This window comes from Ambystoma mexicanum, chromosome 7q (assembly GCF_040938575.1).
Source record: "Ambystoma mexicanum isolate Mex_15411 chromosome 7q, UKY_AmexF1_1, whole genome shotgun sequence".
Taxonomy (NCBI): Eukaryota; Metazoa; Chordata; class Amphibia; order Caudata; family Ambystomatidae; genus Ambystoma; species Ambystoma mexicanum.
In genome coordinates this window covers 809,976,329-809,994,104 of record NC_090941.1, presented here as the reverse complement: position 1 = coordinate 809,994,104, position 17,776 = coordinate 809,976,329, and the positions used below count along the sequence as shown (strand labels likewise).

Here is a 17,776-nt window from a genome sequence, read left to right as displayed (position 1 = left end):
TATCTCACTGTTGCTATGGTGTTTCCCGGGATGAGCACTGTAGCGATGCCACTCGTCCATGACCTGGTGTTGGGCAGGATGGGCACTGTAGCGATGCCACTCGTCCATGACCTGGTGTTGGGCAAGATGGGCACTGTAGCGATGCCACCCGTCCATGGCCTGGTGTTGGGCAGGATGGGCACTGTAGCGATGCCACCCGTCCATGACCTGGTGTTGGGCAGGATGAGCCACCCGTCCATGACCTGGTGTTGGGCAGGATGAGCCACCCGTCCATGACCTGGTGTTGGGCAGGATGGGCACTGTAGCGATGCCACCCGTCCATGGCCACTTCTACGGGCGGTCAAGGAAGAGCGGGGCGGGGGGCTGTCAGTGCAGCTTCTGCAGCTGGGCCATCACAGCCTGCCTCTTGCCCCCACATGTGAATGCGTATTTCTTCAGCTGCAGCCCTCGCAGGGGGCGCGCGCAGTGAAGGAGTGAAGCCGCGCAGTTTAGCGCGGCTCCAGGAAAGGGCTCGGGTTGCAGGCTCTGTGTCCGCGCGTGCGAGGGTCGGAGGGAGGAGGAAAGTTAGAACCAGTTAGGGAAGTTTAAACGAGTGAAACAACGAGGGGGTAAGAGAGGACGGGGAAAAATAAGGACACTAAAAGAGATTTCAACAGAGGCAGCAGAAAAAAGTTTGACCGGGACAAAAGAGGGGCGAGAAGAAAACAGAGCTAGGACATGAAGCGATATGAGGAAAGATAACAAGGTGAAGGGAGTATATAGTGGAAAGAGGGAGGCAGATAGGAGAGAGGGAAGGAGGAGATTGGGTCGGGGAGGAGGGGTGGGGAGAGCCCGGAGCTGCCGGAAGTGTCTGGCTGCAGAGCCCTTCACTAACTCATGAGAGAGCTGCAGCCCGCAGAGCCCGGGCAGCCACGATGCAGCAAGCCGCTGATAGCGGCGCCTCCCGGCATCTGCAGGCTCCGCCAGCGGCCGCCGCGGGACAGGACCACTAGCCGGGAGCTGCTGCAGCGGCGGCGGCGGCGGCGAGAGCGCAGGGGCATCCACGCACCCTCCCCCCCGGCGGCCCTTCCCCCGGAGTCTGCCATGGGGCTGCCCACACTGGAGTTCAGCGACTCCTACTTGGACAGCCCGGACTTTCGCGAACGCCTCAAGTGCCACGAGATCGAGCTGGACCGAACCAACAAGTTCATCAAGGAGCTGATCAAGGACGGCAGCACGCTGATCGGCGCCCTGCGAAGTAAGGCGCCCGGCGGTGGGAGGGGCGCGGGCGGGGCGGGCTGCAGCGGCTGCTGCACGCATTCTTTTGTTTCAATGGATCCAGGGAAGTGCTCCGCGGCTGGGAGCAAAGCAGGAAAGTTCATCCGGAGTTTCTCTCTCTGAGGCTGGCGCTCTGCAGGGGCTGGTTCCAATGATTCGACCCGTGCGCGGGGACGCACTGGGACATCATATTGTCTCGGGCACCAATGAAAAAGCGGCCCACAGTTGCAAATGGCTATTCATTCCTTTTGTGACACTGTTTCAATAGTAGGCAAGGGGGCAGTTTTTTGATAGTGTGACGAAAATATAGCATTATAAAGAATATGTGTTCAGCAACGGTGGTAAAATCTACTAGCCGCATATTGAATGAACTCATCAAACTGGCCCAAAATGTGGCTCATTTTGACCCAAAAAAGTGCCCACCCCAGCATTTTGTGTTTTTGTTTCGGCCATGGGCCTATTGCCCTATAGGTCAGTCCGAGCTTGTCCGTGTGTGCAGTATTTTCTAATCTGACCAATGGTTCATCATTCTCGACGCCCATTCATTGCAAAGTGTGGATACCTTAATACATCCAAGTTTGTTCCTGCCAGAAAAAAAGTTCTTATACTGTGCCTGATAAACTAAACACAAGGGTGGTAATGGGTGAAGTGTTAGTGGCGTTTACTCATCTGACCTGGCTACATGATTCATAATCCATGTGCAGATGATGCGCAAGGCCCCCAACCTATCACTCTTCACGCCATGTTCCAGGTCTTCATGAAAGAAAAAGACCTGGGCGCACACCGCATTTTGTTCCATAAACATAGGGGTGTGTTCCATCGCAGGTTTATGGTTAGTCGTGTCTTTTATGTATTTGCCTTCTGGGAGTTGTAGTTTTTTATTTGTGTTATCAGTGCAACCAAGCAAGTTAACGCAAAGAGAAGCAGAACCGAGTGAACTGCACTTCGAGAGGCCTGTTTCTGACTGTAAGATGAACGTACATAAGCAATAGATCAGTTGCCAACTTTCTCAGCTTTGAAAATACACGTACTGTTCCTTCTAAATTGGCAAAACATTGCATCAACCTTTCTCTGTCAAGGGGGATAGCTGCACTCTAATGGCAGCGGTGTTGTGCGATGTCTATTAAAATGGTGCATGATAGCAGGTGCGTGCGTTGGGTGGCCTTGCCTTCGGCTATCTTCTGTAAACATGGAGTGTGATACATACCATATGTCCTGGCTGGTTTCTTGGTTTCATAGATGTGGCGTGGATTCTGCGCTGTGGTCTGCTGACGTATATTGTCTCTGTCTCTCTGTAAATGTTATGGTCGGTTAATTGGTGCCCCAGCCTACCTATAAAGAGGTTACTTTAAGATCCAAGAGATCGCCAGGATGCAGGGGGGGGGAGCCAGGTTTTGAGGGCCCATTGGAAGGCAAGAGGATGGTCTATGTGTCGGATGCTGAGGGGAATTGAGTTCCAGCTTCTAGGCCTGTCTTTTGGAGGGCACACATGGCTTTGAAAGTGGACATTGCCTGACAGGGAGCCAGTGAAGCAGGTGATGAGCTCTCTGGGACTAAGGGCCAGGAGGAGTCTAGCTGCAGTGTTTTGGACCCATTGGAGCTGCTTTCTGAGTTGATATGCAGGGGTGCCTAGGTGAAGGGAGTTGTCATAGTCTGGGTGGGAGAGGATGATGGCCATGATTGCAGCAACTCTGGAGTCACAAGCAGTTGTTTAATCAATAAATGCATTCACCAAAGTAGGGAGGGCAGATGTTAAACACAAAAGAAGAACTAGGCCTGACAGTTATAAGGAACCCAACAGCATATACTAAATCTTCAGAAGTACGGCCCTAGCCTATTCGAAGCATCTGGTAGTATATCAGGTGTCCAAAAGGGCTCCCCAGGGAATAGTGTATTAGTCCAGGAGAGTCTCCTCAGCTAACGCAGGTACCTTACCGAAGTTAATGCAGAAAAAATGCAATATGCGTAAAAGGGCCTTGAGTCCATGTCCAGTGAAAAGAGGAGCAGCTACCAACACTCAGGGTCAAAAATATGACCAGCAGAAGTACTGACCTGCACAGCACTGTCCCGGGCCATGCCCCGATAACCCCAAGGAAAGCAGGCTTCCCTTTCTTGTCTTGAAGCATTTTTCTTTTACAACCACTGTCGTCCTGAACGGGAGCGGGGGGGCGGGCAGGTGGGTGGAAGGGGGAATTGAGCACACTGGACAAGAATGGGAAACCAAAACTAAAAGGTATGTAAACGTGGACAGAGCGACAAGGCTCCCTTCTTAGGTAGGACCAGCAGGCTGACACAAAGGTAACTTAGTCCACAACCATTTCTAGAAACATACAGAACACTGGTATACTGAAAAATATACACATTTATGTTCTGCATGTAGAACTCTATTAGTTCACATACGGATTACAAATGCCCAGTATGTGTATAAAACATGAGTGCCTTTTTGAAGACTCTTGACCCAAACACCTTACTGTGGGTCCACCATCACAGATCGACTGAATTCACTCCTCCCCAACATTGCCTAATAAAAACAGTGTCTTGCAACCTTGCACCTCCCACACTCCTACAGATGACCACCTAGGACTAGCACACTTAACAGATCCAGACCCTATCCATCTTCTCTCAACCACCATACTGTTAATGTTTGCACCCCACAATCCGGGGGCTGCCCATATGGCTAACCTGCCCGGTTTGTACCAAGCACAAACATGGAGATTTTCATATCGACGCACAGGTAACACATACATCCTCTTCATCATCTGCCTTCCTGCTATCCGACTAACGCACCCAGCCCTCCTTTCTTACAGAGCCATGCGCAGCGAGGCCAACATTATTGGCAGAAGGGCGCTATACAAGACCACTTTATATTGCTTTACATTACCCTCTGCCCAAGCAGTGGTTCCAGAGCCACTGCAAGCGTGCAGGAGAAAGCGTGGCGAATAGGCCCCGCAGCCGACGCAGACTTCAGCGGTATGATTTTCACATTTTTGACGAGTCCCCCGGGCAGTGAAAGCTCAGAGGTGTGGAAATAAAAGTGGAAAAGTACTGCGAAGAGTCGGGATTTATTAAGTGAGCTCTTGACGGATGCTAACTCGTTCCAGTTCAGTTTGGCATTCATCCTTGCCTGTGTCCCTTTGATATTGTGGCATTCCTTTCCAGAGGCCCTTTTGATCAGTATAAAGAGGCCATGCTAAATTCTGCTCGGCTTCTGTAGTCGGTTGGGGAGTTAGGGTGCAGAAATAATGTGGTAGGCGCACGCATTGACTTTGGTTCACCTGGTGGAGATTGTCTGGTGCTTCCACAACGTTTCAATTAAGTCCCTTGTCACTGTTTGTTACTTATTTTCTTACCACCATCAGTTGTTTGATCGATGTACAGCTTATAGCCAAGCACTTGCCACGTGTAACACAGTGTCCTAGCCCTGGCTTTTTAAGCAACATTACTTTGGGTGCAAGGGCTTGTAGACCGAATCTTCTCATGGGGAATGCAAATATACAAGCATCAGAAAGAAAAGTGCTGTTGTCTAATATGCCAGGACTGCTCCAAGGTGTCGCACGTGGAATGGGGCATTTGACACCTATGTTCAACCTTTCACTCAAAATGTCATTTTGCCCTTTCCATTATAAATCCTTCACTGCAGCTACCCAAATGGAAATAAAAATAGGATTGAACGAACAGCTTCTGCGCGACGTGGAGCGACGCAAGCACTGTGCTTTTTTTATTGATAGTTGAAGTGGGGGCACTTTATTCATATTTCTTGACTGCCACAGATCACTCCTGGTAGTTATGAGCGTTCACATGAACCCAAACCATATAAATACTTAGCCCCTATTCCACATGCAGCTCTCAGCCCAGTTACCCATTCAAGCGTGGGCAGCTCGTCCAGTCTTGTTTCTGTGTCTATGGACCGCTAGGCCCTGCTCTTATCCTGGATAATGCTGAACCACAATACAAAGAATAAAACCAGGACTGGGCGAGTTACTAATTCCTGAGATGGGGCAATTTATGGGCTCTGTAAATAGCACACACGGACACTCTTCTCCAGTCATTGGCTTTACGATTTCTGTGGAGTGTGCACTTCTTCCTGGATTGGAAGTTTTGCTGTCCCAATTTATATTCAGGACTACAAGTTCCAGAATGCAAAGAACATACGTCTGGATGACCCAATCGGGCATAGCATGGGGACATTTGAGTGATCGGTTTGTTTTAGATGTCTCGGGTGGTGTTATGAGGGCTGTATTATGTTTCACAACCAGCTTTTAAATCGGTTACATAGAGTATTTATCCCATGCATTTACCAATGTAGCTCAAGCAATGTTGTAAAGTATTGCACTGCTTAAGCTTTTGTCATGGTCTTTGTCAGAGTATTCGTCTTATATCCTGACAGTAAAGCAATTTCTCAGAGTACTGGGTGATAGTATTGTTTTAGTCTGTTACCTGTGTTTTAGTTTTTTTTTACTTTTACAAGAAGGCGAAGGTTGAGACTCCATTCCGTTATTCAATCTTTCCACCTGGTAGTTATTAACCGGCTGTCAGCCAATCCGTTTCCATCATTTAGACAATGCAGAATTGACCCCACCATGAATGCGTATATGCTTCTGGAATAACCACATTCCTTTTTTATTCCACATGTTTTTAACACTAAGCCCAGCATCCTGTTGCTTATGAGATAAACCACCAAAAGTGTTGAGCAATACTTGACCGGGTTGTTGAAGCCATGTGTTTTTAAATTGACTGCCCAGAGGCTATTCTTTGAAAATACCTGCTTGTAGAACCGCTTTCAAAGATGCAGTGTTCAGTCTCTTACATAGTTCTGTGTGCCTTGGGGCTCCTTTTAAACATCTTTTACTGGTTAAGCTAGTTCCATCTTATCATCCTTTTATATCCTTAGTAATTGGAGAAGGGTTCCGCAACATTGTCCTGCTTTAAGCAAGCTCTTCTGACCAGAAGTGTGTTTTGAAAGCTTGACCCTAGGTTTTGTTGCCGTTTCCAGTTTGCATTATTCCCACTGAAAGGAAGAGTGCTATGTTAAGCAATGATGAATTTCTGAAGTGGAAAGTTTGGCATTTCCTGCATCAAATGTTTTGGAGACATGCTAGTTACGCCCACCGCGTTCCACCAGGTACTCGTGGACTTGTCATGTATGCCGTCAGTTGATTAGGGCACTATGGACAGGTGATGACATGCCAAAGTGTCAGAAATGTGGTTCTCGTAATCCATTTTTGCGCATGCGCTTCCTTTTGTCACATTGCAGTGTTTTTGCAAATGGCCTGCTTAGTAGAATGCTTCGTATGTATTTGGAATTTCATACGTTCTTAAATCCCTGATGGTTCAGCCACATCTTGGACCAACATTCTTCTCTGGCCGTAGAATATTATTTTGGAGATGGTGTTAAAGAACTGATGAGGATGGGAGGGAACAGCAATTTCATACAACCCATGTCTGTTTGGTGAGAGGCCATACTCGCTACACCCATGTATGGGGCTGGGAGGGAACCACTATGTGATTAAACCCATGTCTGTATAGAACTCAGATTACTTACAGGTCATCTTCATTACTCCCAGTCCTACTCTTCCTCGTCACAGTGCTCATCTATGAGGCCCGCCTCTCGCACAGGGACTTTTTTTATTATTTTGTTCTCGGAAGTATAAACTTCCTACTTACCCACAATACACCTGTACATAAAAAGCATGTGCCGGGCCCTTGTACACCATGGGAGGGTGCTGAGGGTCGGCAGTACTGTGACGAGGAAGAGTAGGGGTAATGAAGATTACCGGTAAGTAATCTGAGCATTACCTCCACGTCCTTCTTCCTCGTCCCAGTACTCCCCTATTAGGTATACTCAAGCCAAATCAAGTGGAAGGGCCCAAAGGAAAGAAGGAAGCAAGAGGACACCCAGGAAGCAATGCAAAAACACCAAGTTTATTGGCCAATAGAACAACAGAACATGACAGGTGGGCCTCAGACAGCACCCCCACACTCTAGGAACCATCCCTAGATTTGCCCACATTAAGCCTGTAACGTGTTATAAAGGTATTGGAGTCCACCCAGGTAGCGGCCCTGACAATCTCATGTAACGGATCAGCCTGAGCATCCACCCAGGAAGCAGCCATCCCCCTGGTAGAACAACCCTGTACACCTAAAGGGACAGAAAGACCAGAGGCCAAATCTGCCATTGAAATCACTGACTGGATCCAGTGACTTACGGAAACAACCAAAGCCTCCCACCCCTGCACTCCCCCCATCCGCACAAAAAAAGTCACCAGAAGACTGTCAGAAGGCTGAACAGTTTCCGCACTGGCCAGGTCCTCCAGGACCCTAGGACGCAAATTAGGAGACTGTCAAGACACTTCCTCAGGTGACAGTGAGTCAGGAAAAAAGGCAGAGAGGCCCACTTCCTGAGTCAGATGAAACAGAGGAAACTTTGGACAAGAACCGGGGATCACACCTCAACACCAGGCAGGTAAGACACGAATAAAAGGACGACAAAGGAGAGCTCCAATCTCCCCCAGACACTGTGCAGAGGTGATGGCAACCAGAAAAGCCGTGTTGAGCGTAACAAGGGGGGGGTGTTGACCCGAACATACAGGAAGACGCCATGCTCCTAAGGAACCGACTCACCAGACCCAAATCCAACAGCGGAACACTGTAACCTTCCAATAGGGTTTCAACGCAGCCCACTGAGCCCTTAAAGTGGCCATTGCCAACCCCTTATCAGAACCATCCTACAAAATCTGCAACATCCCCGGGACACCACAACCCTGGGGGGAAAAATGGGCCCTATGCCTATCATAGGCCTTCAAGGTACTAGGATGCCTGGAATGGAGAATGGTTTCCGCCACCGCAGCTGAGAACCCCAAATTCAACAACCTTGCCCTCTTAGGAGCCAAGCTGACCAGTGGATCACAGGAAACCCTGCCACTTGAACCCCCAGAAGAGGGCAAGGCCAGCAGGAAATCCCCCATAAGGAGATGAGCAACTGGAACCACCCCCTGCAAGGCCGAAAGGGAACCACCAAGATCACCAGAGAAGAACTTCAGCAGATTTTATGGACCACCCAGGAAATGAGAGTAAGAGGAGGGAAGGCATACAGGAGACCCTGAGGCCACTCGATATTCAAGGTATCCAGCCCCATACCACCACAGAGATGGGTACTGTGAGCAAAACCTGGGAACCTTGGCCGAGGAGCGGGAAGGAAACAGGTCTAACACTGGAGCAGATAAGCAGAGGAGCCCGCCCCCAGTCAGGCAATCTGGGCATCCCAGGCAAGCAAAAACCCGGCGATAATCCCTGCCCACAACCAGGCACTTGCAACAAGAGGGCAGGGGACTGTGGACAACAATTCACTTTGACCGGCACTGCTGTTGGAAAGTAACCAAAGCCGGCAAGTAAGTGTATATAAAGTGAAGCTGTAAAATTACCCCAAGCCCCGCAGGAGATCCCAGTCAGCCGGGCCCGCTCATCCGAGCACCACGCCCCACAGGGAGCCCACAACCTACTGTGAGACTGCTGCCACCTCGCAGCAGATGCCAACATGGAGGAAACAGCAGCAATGCCTCCCGGAGCCCCGCACCAGGAGAATCCAGTCCCTGTCAGAGACAGGATTAAATTAACTGATGTGTTGTGGGTAAGTAGGAGATTTATAACTCGGAGGGCAAAAAACGTTTCTCTGGGAGAGGCGGGGCCTCATAGGTGAGTGCTGGGATGAGGAAGAGTGACGTGGAGGTAATGAGACAGGGGCCATACTCGCCACGCCCATGTATGGGAAGGAACCGCTATGTGATGAAACCCATGTCTGTATAGTGAGAGAGGGCCATACTCGCTACACCCATGTATGGGGATGGAAAGGAACCGCCATGTGATCAAACCATGCATGTATTGCACAAGACCATGTATACACATATTGACAATAGTTATTAAATTCAAACCGAGGAAAGATTTGAGTTACTTTGCCTAAACTAGAGTAGATATCAGGTGAACAAGCTATTTAATTTCCACCCCTATGTATTTCCCGTGGAGACAATAGTCAAAACCTGGACCCTTTTTCTTGAATTCTCTATCTCCAGTTGTTCCCAATCGCCACAGGAGTCGTCAAGCAATTTTAGAAAAGCCTCGTGCTCTGTTGGGCTCGCGCCTACCTAGAGGACTTTAGATATGCGATACACCTGACCTTGCTCATCGGTTGGTAAGTGTGTCACTGACTTCAATGTCCTGGAGCAGCCCTCGTGTGCAAGTTAGTCTAGCGCTGTGCCTTCCAGAGTAACTGAACAGGTTTCCCTAATACAATTTGTAAGCGCTTTACGGAAAACAAGTTAAATATAATGATGCAAGGTCATGATTGGAACCCTCATGAGAACATTAACCGTACTTTAAAAAAAAATTCTGTTACGCAAACCTATTGTACCATTACATGGCAGACCACCCGTGAACATCATAGCCATTGTCACCCTAAGGGAGTAGAAGGACTCTTCATTGCTTTTTCCCTTGTGGTTGTGGAAAGCAGTGTCTCCTCGACACACTGACTTAAATATTGCTGTACTAGTGTGAAAGCCTGTGTACACGGGCCACAGTGCGCGAGGAGCAGACAAACATACAGCTGGCCTAATAGATTTCCTAAGCAACAGCTCCTTCTAGCGGTGGCAAAACACAAAGCGGGCAGTCTCTACCGCGCTTGACTGCATCGGACAACCATACATCTGGCCTTTTATTATATTGTATGATGGGCAGTAGGAATATGTGTTGTCTTTATTTTTACCTAGTCAATCGAAGTTCCTCCAGAAGCCACTTGCTCTGCATGGTGAGTTAGGATTCTTCTGCGTTGTGTACTGGGGCTGACTAACTGGAAGCACTTGTCAAACTTAGTGCACTGACGTTGGGCAGGAAGTATGCTAACATTTTGCAAACTGAGACTACAATGACGTTGCGTGATGGTAAACTGGGATATACTCTCATTTTGACATTAATAAACAGGCATATGCTTGCATTATCCATGCTATCCTAGTAAACATGGGCAAAATACTGGAATTGCAAAACATGGCAAATATTGTCACAGTCCAAACTGAGTATATATGGGGTCTTTCACACTGAAAGTATACTGTGATTTTACACCGTGGGCATGTACTGGAATTGACATTAATGAACATGTACTTGGATTTTGTACACTCGGGGTATACTGAGTATATATGGGGTCTTTCACACTGAAAGTATACTGTGATTTTACACTGTGGGCATGTACTGGAATTGACATTAATGAACATGTACTTGGATTTTGTACACTCGGGGTATACTGAGTATATATGGGGTCTTTCACACTGAAAGTATACTGTGATTTTACACTGTGGGCATGTACTGGAATTGACATTAATGAACATGTACTTGGATTTTGTACACTCGGGGTATACCGAAGTTGTGATATAAACATTGAGATTCCGAAAACTGGATTGTAAAAATATTTTTTTCAAACTTGGAACATGTTGTGGTTTTGCAAAATGCCGTAGACTATGTAGTAAAACAATATATACGGGTGTTCTGCAAACTGATAATATACTGAGATTGTATAACTGTGAATGGACTTTGATTCCTTAAACTGGGAGTGTCAAACCGGAAACATATTGTGCTGCTACATACTGTGGCTATACCATATTTGGTTACACTAAATGATTACTGGGATTGAGGAAGCTTAGGATATACTGAGGCGATATGCCCCGAGGTGGCGGGCCCACCCTTTGAGTAACAGCCTGCCTACCGCCCAAGTTAAGGGCCTGAGAGAAGCGAGGGTCCCTTAACGAGGGTGATGAGTCATTACTCGCAGTGTGGACCCAGCCACCGAGGGCATATCGCCATTAGCATCCGTGTAGCATGCTACGCAGGTGCTAATGTGTTTTTTTTTTTTTTTAAAGGAAAGTATTTTCTTTCCATGCATCGCAGCGTCCCATTCACGGAGAGAAAATACTCTACCAACATGGCCGCCCTGGAACAGGAAGGCGGGGCTCCGTATGGAGCCCTACTTCCATTTCCGTGGTGGCCAGAGCAGCAGCTGCGGCGGTGGGACTTGCTTTCGCAGCGAACACATAAGTGAGATTGGGGGGAGGGATTTAAAAAAGAAATGCAGGGTCGTGTTGGAGGGGAATATGGCGGGCGGGGGAGCCAGCCGTCAGGTGGCAAAGAATGCAGGTTTTATCAGCCTGCTTTCCTAGCCACCTGATTGGCTGGCTTCCCCCACCCAGGGTGCTAATGGCAATATGAAAACCTGGGAGTAGGCCTGGTTTGTAAAAATGGTGGCATGCAAAGTTTGAACTGGGAATAAAGTGGAATATACCGTTGTCATATTGGTAGACTATGGGGGTATGAAGATTGGAAGTATATTGTTTCTCTGTAAACTAGTAGTATAGTAGAACGGTATAAAATTACATCTGTATTCTACAAACTGGGTTGTAAAAAGTTGAATTTAATGGAACTCTGCAAAATGACGTATACTCTGATTGTTCATTTAGAAATACACTGGGTTATCAAACTTGGAGGTTACTGGAGTCATGAAATAGTAATCCGCCTGGAATGTCAACTGTACAGACAGTCTGTAAAACTGGGACTATACTGGGGTTGTCAAACTGGAAGTATACAGAAGTTGCCAAGGTGTCAATATACTGGTATTGAGCAAACTGTGACTATACAAAACGGTATACCTGGGAGCTTACTAGGAGCTTTACAATTTGAGTATATGCAAAGTTCGCAAAATGGGAATGTACTTGGTTTGTCAAATTGGGAGTAGACGATGATGTCAAACTGGGAGTGTACTGGCGTTGTAGAAACTGGAAATGTCAATCTGGCAATATAGTGAGATTGTACAAACTTGGAATACTTCATATGACTATTATGAACCTGGAAATATACTGGCATTGTCCAACTGAACACACCATAGATGGACTAACTGGAATGTATGGCGATGGTCAAACTGGAACTATATACTCTAAGTGTACATTGTGTATACTGAGTTAACGTGCAAAATGGAACAGTCTGAGATTGTTAAGATGGTAGTACCTGGGTATCAGTGAAATGGAAACATGCCCATATTGTACAACCATAACTATACTGGCCCAGAGCAAAATGGCAGTATAATGGCATTGTCAAAATAGGACTGTGTTGGGATGTTCAACTTCACAATATGCTGTGATTTTGCAACTGGGGGTTTATTTGACTGTCAAATTGGAAGTGTACTGAGATTGTTACATTGTGGGTAGACTAAAAGGCGAACAGTTGGAATAGATACAGAGCTTATCAAACTGTAGGTTTGCAAAATGAGTCAGGCTGTCTGGCCTTTATTTCCATCTATGCAGGCTGGAGGGGCCATGGCTGAAATGCTACATCCTTGCCTGGCCATGAAGAATCACTCTCTTTACCTCGATGCTCTTACCACTGCAGAAAGCCCAGCTGGGCTAAAATGAGATCCCTCTGCAGTTTTTCCCTTAGAAAATGGCCACCACCATTTCCTTCATCTGCTGGCCTCGAGCGTGCTCGGACCCTCCCCTCTCTCGACTAATTGGCCACATCCATTGATTTAACCCCATTCCCGAAAGCCACCAGGGGAAGCCGGCCCTCTGCCTCCTCCGTTCACCGCTCTGATTGGATCAAGGCCTTCCTCCATCGTTTGACCGCAGCATCTCCAACTACTTTGACCACAAGGTAAGGCTTATGGCCACCCTCTAGCCTTGGCTGTATCCCCCGCCTCCGTTTTCCTATCTAGCCATTCCTACTGCAGCACCTTGAAACCCCCTCCTCTGGCCTTGTTGTCTATCTTCTGCTTGCCCATTGCTGTTCCACTCCGTGCCATTAGATCCCTCTCATGGGTCCTGACCGCACGGCTTTCACCCTGACATGAGCCGAGCTGATCCTTCTCTCCATGTGCATCCCCTTGACCTTTTCTCTAAACACTGATCCCTAACGTTCATGGCTTCTGAACCTTCTTTATAAGCACTTGTCTGCATCAAACTGAAGATCCTCCTGTGACTCATTCAGCCTTGCTGCTTGCTTGACATCTGCACCATATCAACATGACTCTGTTCTCTATGCTACAGCAGCCTACCTGACTGCTCATTATCATCTATGTCTGCCTCCTAGGCTTGCCGCTGCCTACTTTGATTCTGCCAATGTTTGCTAGTGATGTCTGCCACGTTTAGACACACCTACTTTGTTCCTTGTGAATGTGCCAGACCTCACGGCTTTTACCCTTGGCTGTTGTTTTGGTGTAATTCTGTGCATTAGGAGATGTTGTCTTTCAGAATTACTCTGCCATTTCATTGTTGCTACCTGCTGCTGCTCGTTTGATGTGGCTCGTGCACTATGAGGTGGGCTTTCCTAATTGTGCTTCCTTGGTTTTGTCGCCGTTTGTCTACCTGTTGTCACCCCCCCGCCCCCACACCCTGTGATGAGGCCTCAAAAATATTGCTCACTACACCATCTCTGCATTTCCAACCTTGTTCTGTGTTGAACTTGCTCCCCTGCATCTATTGTCGTTCTCCTCGCTCCCTACAAGCATTGCTGTAACCCCCCCCCCCGGCATTCATGTTTCAACACTTGCACGTTCCGAGTTGTCGCAAGGCCTAGTAGGGTCGTTTTTGTATTGTTATTTTGTTCTTTGCCCCGTTCCCTCACTGATTTGCACTGCCCTCCCCTACACCTCCCTCCCCTGCTTTCATGTTTTATCATTTGCACGTTCCGAAATAATCGCAAGGCCTAGTAGGATCGTTTTTGCTTGCCTTCACCCCCTCCTCCCTGCACTCCCCTTCTCCCCCTTACATCTCCCCCTCTCCTGCATTGCATTCATTTTATAGCACTTGCATGTTCCAAGTGTCTCGAGACCTAGTAGGATCGTTGTTTTTTATTTTTCTTTTTCCTGTCCCCCCACCCCCTTTGTCTTGATGCCCCTTGAAACACCATTTGGCTGTATAGGCGCATTCAAAATAACCAATAAATAAATAACTACCCAGATTTGGACAACTGGGTATATAGTTGAATTGCCAAACTCAGATTATACATGGATTGTGCACACTGGGGCGTTTTTGTGGCAGTTAAACTGAGAGTATACTGGGGTTTCCACACAGTATCCTGAGGTTTTGCAATCGGGAAGAATAATTGGATTGACAAACTGTGTTTACTGGGATTGTCAAGTCATGAATATACTGTTTTTGGGTGAACGGGCAGTATAATATGATGTTCAAGCTAGGACTATAGTTGGTACCCAGCCATTCTACCGAAAATAAATCAGATTGGCAAGTTCTTCCGGAAGCCAAAATACCGAAAAAAATACAGAACATTTTCATATATATCAGAGGGGTAAGGGGTTAAATGGATAGAAAAATTGGGGGATTGGGGGCGGAACAACCAACAAAAAAATACTTTGGTATTTCTTCAGTATTTTGACCACTCTGAAATCTACCACTCTGATTTTACCTTTGGTAAAATCAAATATAACCCTATAGTTGTAGTTTGCAAACTGACCACATCAAACTGTAAATATGCTAGGATTTTAAACACAGACAATTGAACTATGGACCCTAACTAAAAATATACCTAGACAATGCAGAAGGACTGGGAATATACTGTGGTTGTCAAATGGGAGTATTCCGAAGGCATCATGAAGCAAGACACAGACAACAGATTCAAAGTTCAAACCAAATTGTTTTATTAACTCAAATGTCAGGAAAGTTGAAGGTCAAACTTGCCCTAGACAAAGGTGGGATTTCCCTACCTAAAGAAACTAAGGGAAGTGTGAGTCAGAAAGTTCAACTTAAAAGTCTGTCTGTGTCCAAAACCTATACTTGCCCTGACAGCTAAAGATAAGCAATGTGTAGGGATGTCAGCAAGAAAGGAAATAGTGTTCCAAATAAAGTTATGAGCTTCTTCCAGGCCCTGGCTTACTTTTCAGCTTCCCTTCCCCAAATTCAAGACCGTTTCATAAAACCTTGGGGTTCCCTTCACCAAGTTCAACCCAGTTCCACAAAGTTTCGGGATTCCCTTTTACCAAGTTGGCATAAAACCTCGGGTTTACGTTCCCCAAGTTCAAGACAGTTCCACAAATCCTCAGGGTTCTCATCCCCAAGTTCAAGTCAATTTCAGTTCCACAAAACCTCGGCATTCCCTTCGCCACGTTCAAGATCATACCACAAAAGTGTCTGGATTCACTTTCCCAAGTTCAAGACAGTTCCCCAAAACCTTGGTGTTCCCTTCCCCAAGTTCACTTTGGAGTTGTTTTGTTCCTTCAGCGCCTTGCTTTCATGCTTTCTTGCAATGTTCTATGCTTGCTTTCTTCTGTTTCATACGGCTTGTGCTTTGCTTTCAAATAGTCAGTATCTGAATTTCACAAACAATTGTCATTAGGTCATTTAGTTTGGTATTCAATATCTGTTATGGTTTACTCTGCCACTTTCATGTTCTATGGTCCTACATTTTTTTTTCTCGCAACCCATGCCTTTGTGTTAATTTCATTGTGACCATGCTTTTTCATTAATTCGGCATCCATTTCGGTTTCCCCGCAGCCCCCAGGAGCACCCCAGCTTGAGTGATCTTCTCTCTTCTCTCTTTCACTCACCGGTCCTTGGTGTCTCCTATGGGCAGCTGTGGTTTTGGCTCCACCGACATGGTTTCCTTCAACCGCGAGCCCCGCTCCCTCCTTCTGTTTCTCTCCATGTCCCGCTGGCAGCACTGCTTTCTCTTCGCGGATGCTATCGGTCACTTTGCTTCTTTCTTCTGTGTCCGCAGCTCCAGCTGCATACCTCAGAACATTGAGGCTCCCACACCTGTGGTCTTCTCGTGGCCTGCCTGGTCCTTTGCTCCATAGTCTCTTGGGGCTGTCTGCCAGCTTCCTGGTTTTCCTGAGGACCTACCTCTGCTGCCTTGTCGCGTACAGGATTCCCTGCTGGTCTCCTCCCCTTTTATACACCTGCAGCCACTTGACAGGTTACAGGTGTGAGTTCCAAATTGTAATTGCCTGGTCGCAATTAGTGGGGCAATTAGTGGAGCACTTGGGACATGCCTGACCTTTACAACACTCTGCAGGCCTCTTCCTCGTCTTAGTACTAGAGTGGTGAAATGACTTACTAGTGTTCACTACTCCTAGTCGTTTCTTCTTCATCCTAGTACTATAGTGGTGGAATCAGGGGAAATCAAGGGAGATGTTTTGCAATAGCTCATTAAGGCCAGGGAAGGGTTTGGTTGTTTCTCATAAGGGAAAGGCGGATACCATGTCTAGCCTGTGGATAACCTCTTCCCAATCCCCAAGGGCACTACACCCAAGAAATTCTCCCTCGCTTCTCCACCCCTAAGGCAGGATCCAAAAACGATGTCCTTTCCCTGGCCACCTGCGAAGAAAATCCAAGGGCAGCAGGTGAAAGGATGGCGTCTAGAGGGCAGTGTTATGTGTCTGTGGTGCTAGGGTGCTTTTGTTTGGAGTAGTGGTGCGTCACAAGGTGTAGAATGCAGTTGTTTAATCTCTGAAGGGAGGGTTTTTAAATGACCATGTGTGAGTTGATCTGCATGAATGTAGAAGTTGAGAGAATGTTATTTTAGGAAGGCTAGTCAGGGTGCAATGTAGAGGCGCACTCCAATGCTCCACTGCGCTAAATCACATTTGGGTTAAAACAACGGTTTATGCAGAAAAATCACAGTACTTAAACAATTAGTCGGCTACCAGGGAGGCTTGAAGCTAGAAATTGCATGAGATGGAGATTTTACACATTTAACAAGTTGGCGGTGCTACCATTTACGTCCAAGTGCGGCAGGGAAAGGTTGGTGGAGACCGGGCACACCGTCTTTCGTTCCATTTCTGGTAAGCACCACTCCTGCACTACAGCTTCCACTGTCCTCTGCGGGTTGGGGTTCAGGAGAGTGATCATGGGAACCATGACTCCCAGCACCCACATTTCCAGTGGCGTTGATGTGACTGAAGGAATGCATGTTTGCATAGCAAGGCTCTGGCAAATGAACCGGCTGCAGATTGGTGCCGTTTAGGAGAAATGGGAATCAAAGAGGATCCAGAAAAGATGTCAAACGTTATTCTGTGGTGACCCCCTCCGCTCCACCAGAATTGGGATGGAAGACGGAGGATGTCACACCCAAGTTATTAGCGAATGGAAGTCGGAGGATGTTACATCCAGTTATTCATGTGCCTGTGCATCATCGTGGCTTAGTCTCCCAGTTCTTCGTGTGCCAGAAATGATGCAACAACATCCCTATTACTCTGTGGCTACCATCGGATGAGAGTCTGTGGAAGGTCTGATAACACATTTCACCAAGTAAACCATTCCCATACAAGTATCTAAGATTGGAATCCATCCAGGCATAAAAGTGACTCGCTTCCTCGATTCTCCACATGCACCCAGCACCCCACTTCTTACTTGCCAAGATCCCTCAGCATTGGCCAGTCGCAAGTCCATATTTTGAGTCCTATGATGAAGATGCAGATGCTATTCCAGGTCATAAACAAATTAACAAAGGGGGTCCTGGGAGTCCCTCTGCCAGACATTAG

At 47.2% G+C, this 17,776-nt stretch overlaps 1 protein-coding gene across 2 annotated transcripts in view; it reads left to right on the top strand.

The window, feature by feature from the left end:
* The first annotated feature begins 847 nt into the window (after window positions 1-847).
* The window catches only part of ARHGAP42 (Rho GTPase activating protein 42), a 979,121-nt gene continuing 962,192 nt past the window's right edge, over window positions 848-17,776 (top strand). For both annotated transcript variants that reach the window (XM_069639111.1, XM_069639110.1), the window contains exon 1: window positions 848-1,237. In XM_069639111.1, coding sequence (XP_069495212.1) covers window positions 877-1,237 — 361 coding nt within the window. In that variant the 5' untranslated portion in view covers window positions 848-876. The remainder of the gene's footprint in view (window positions 1,238-17,776) is intronic.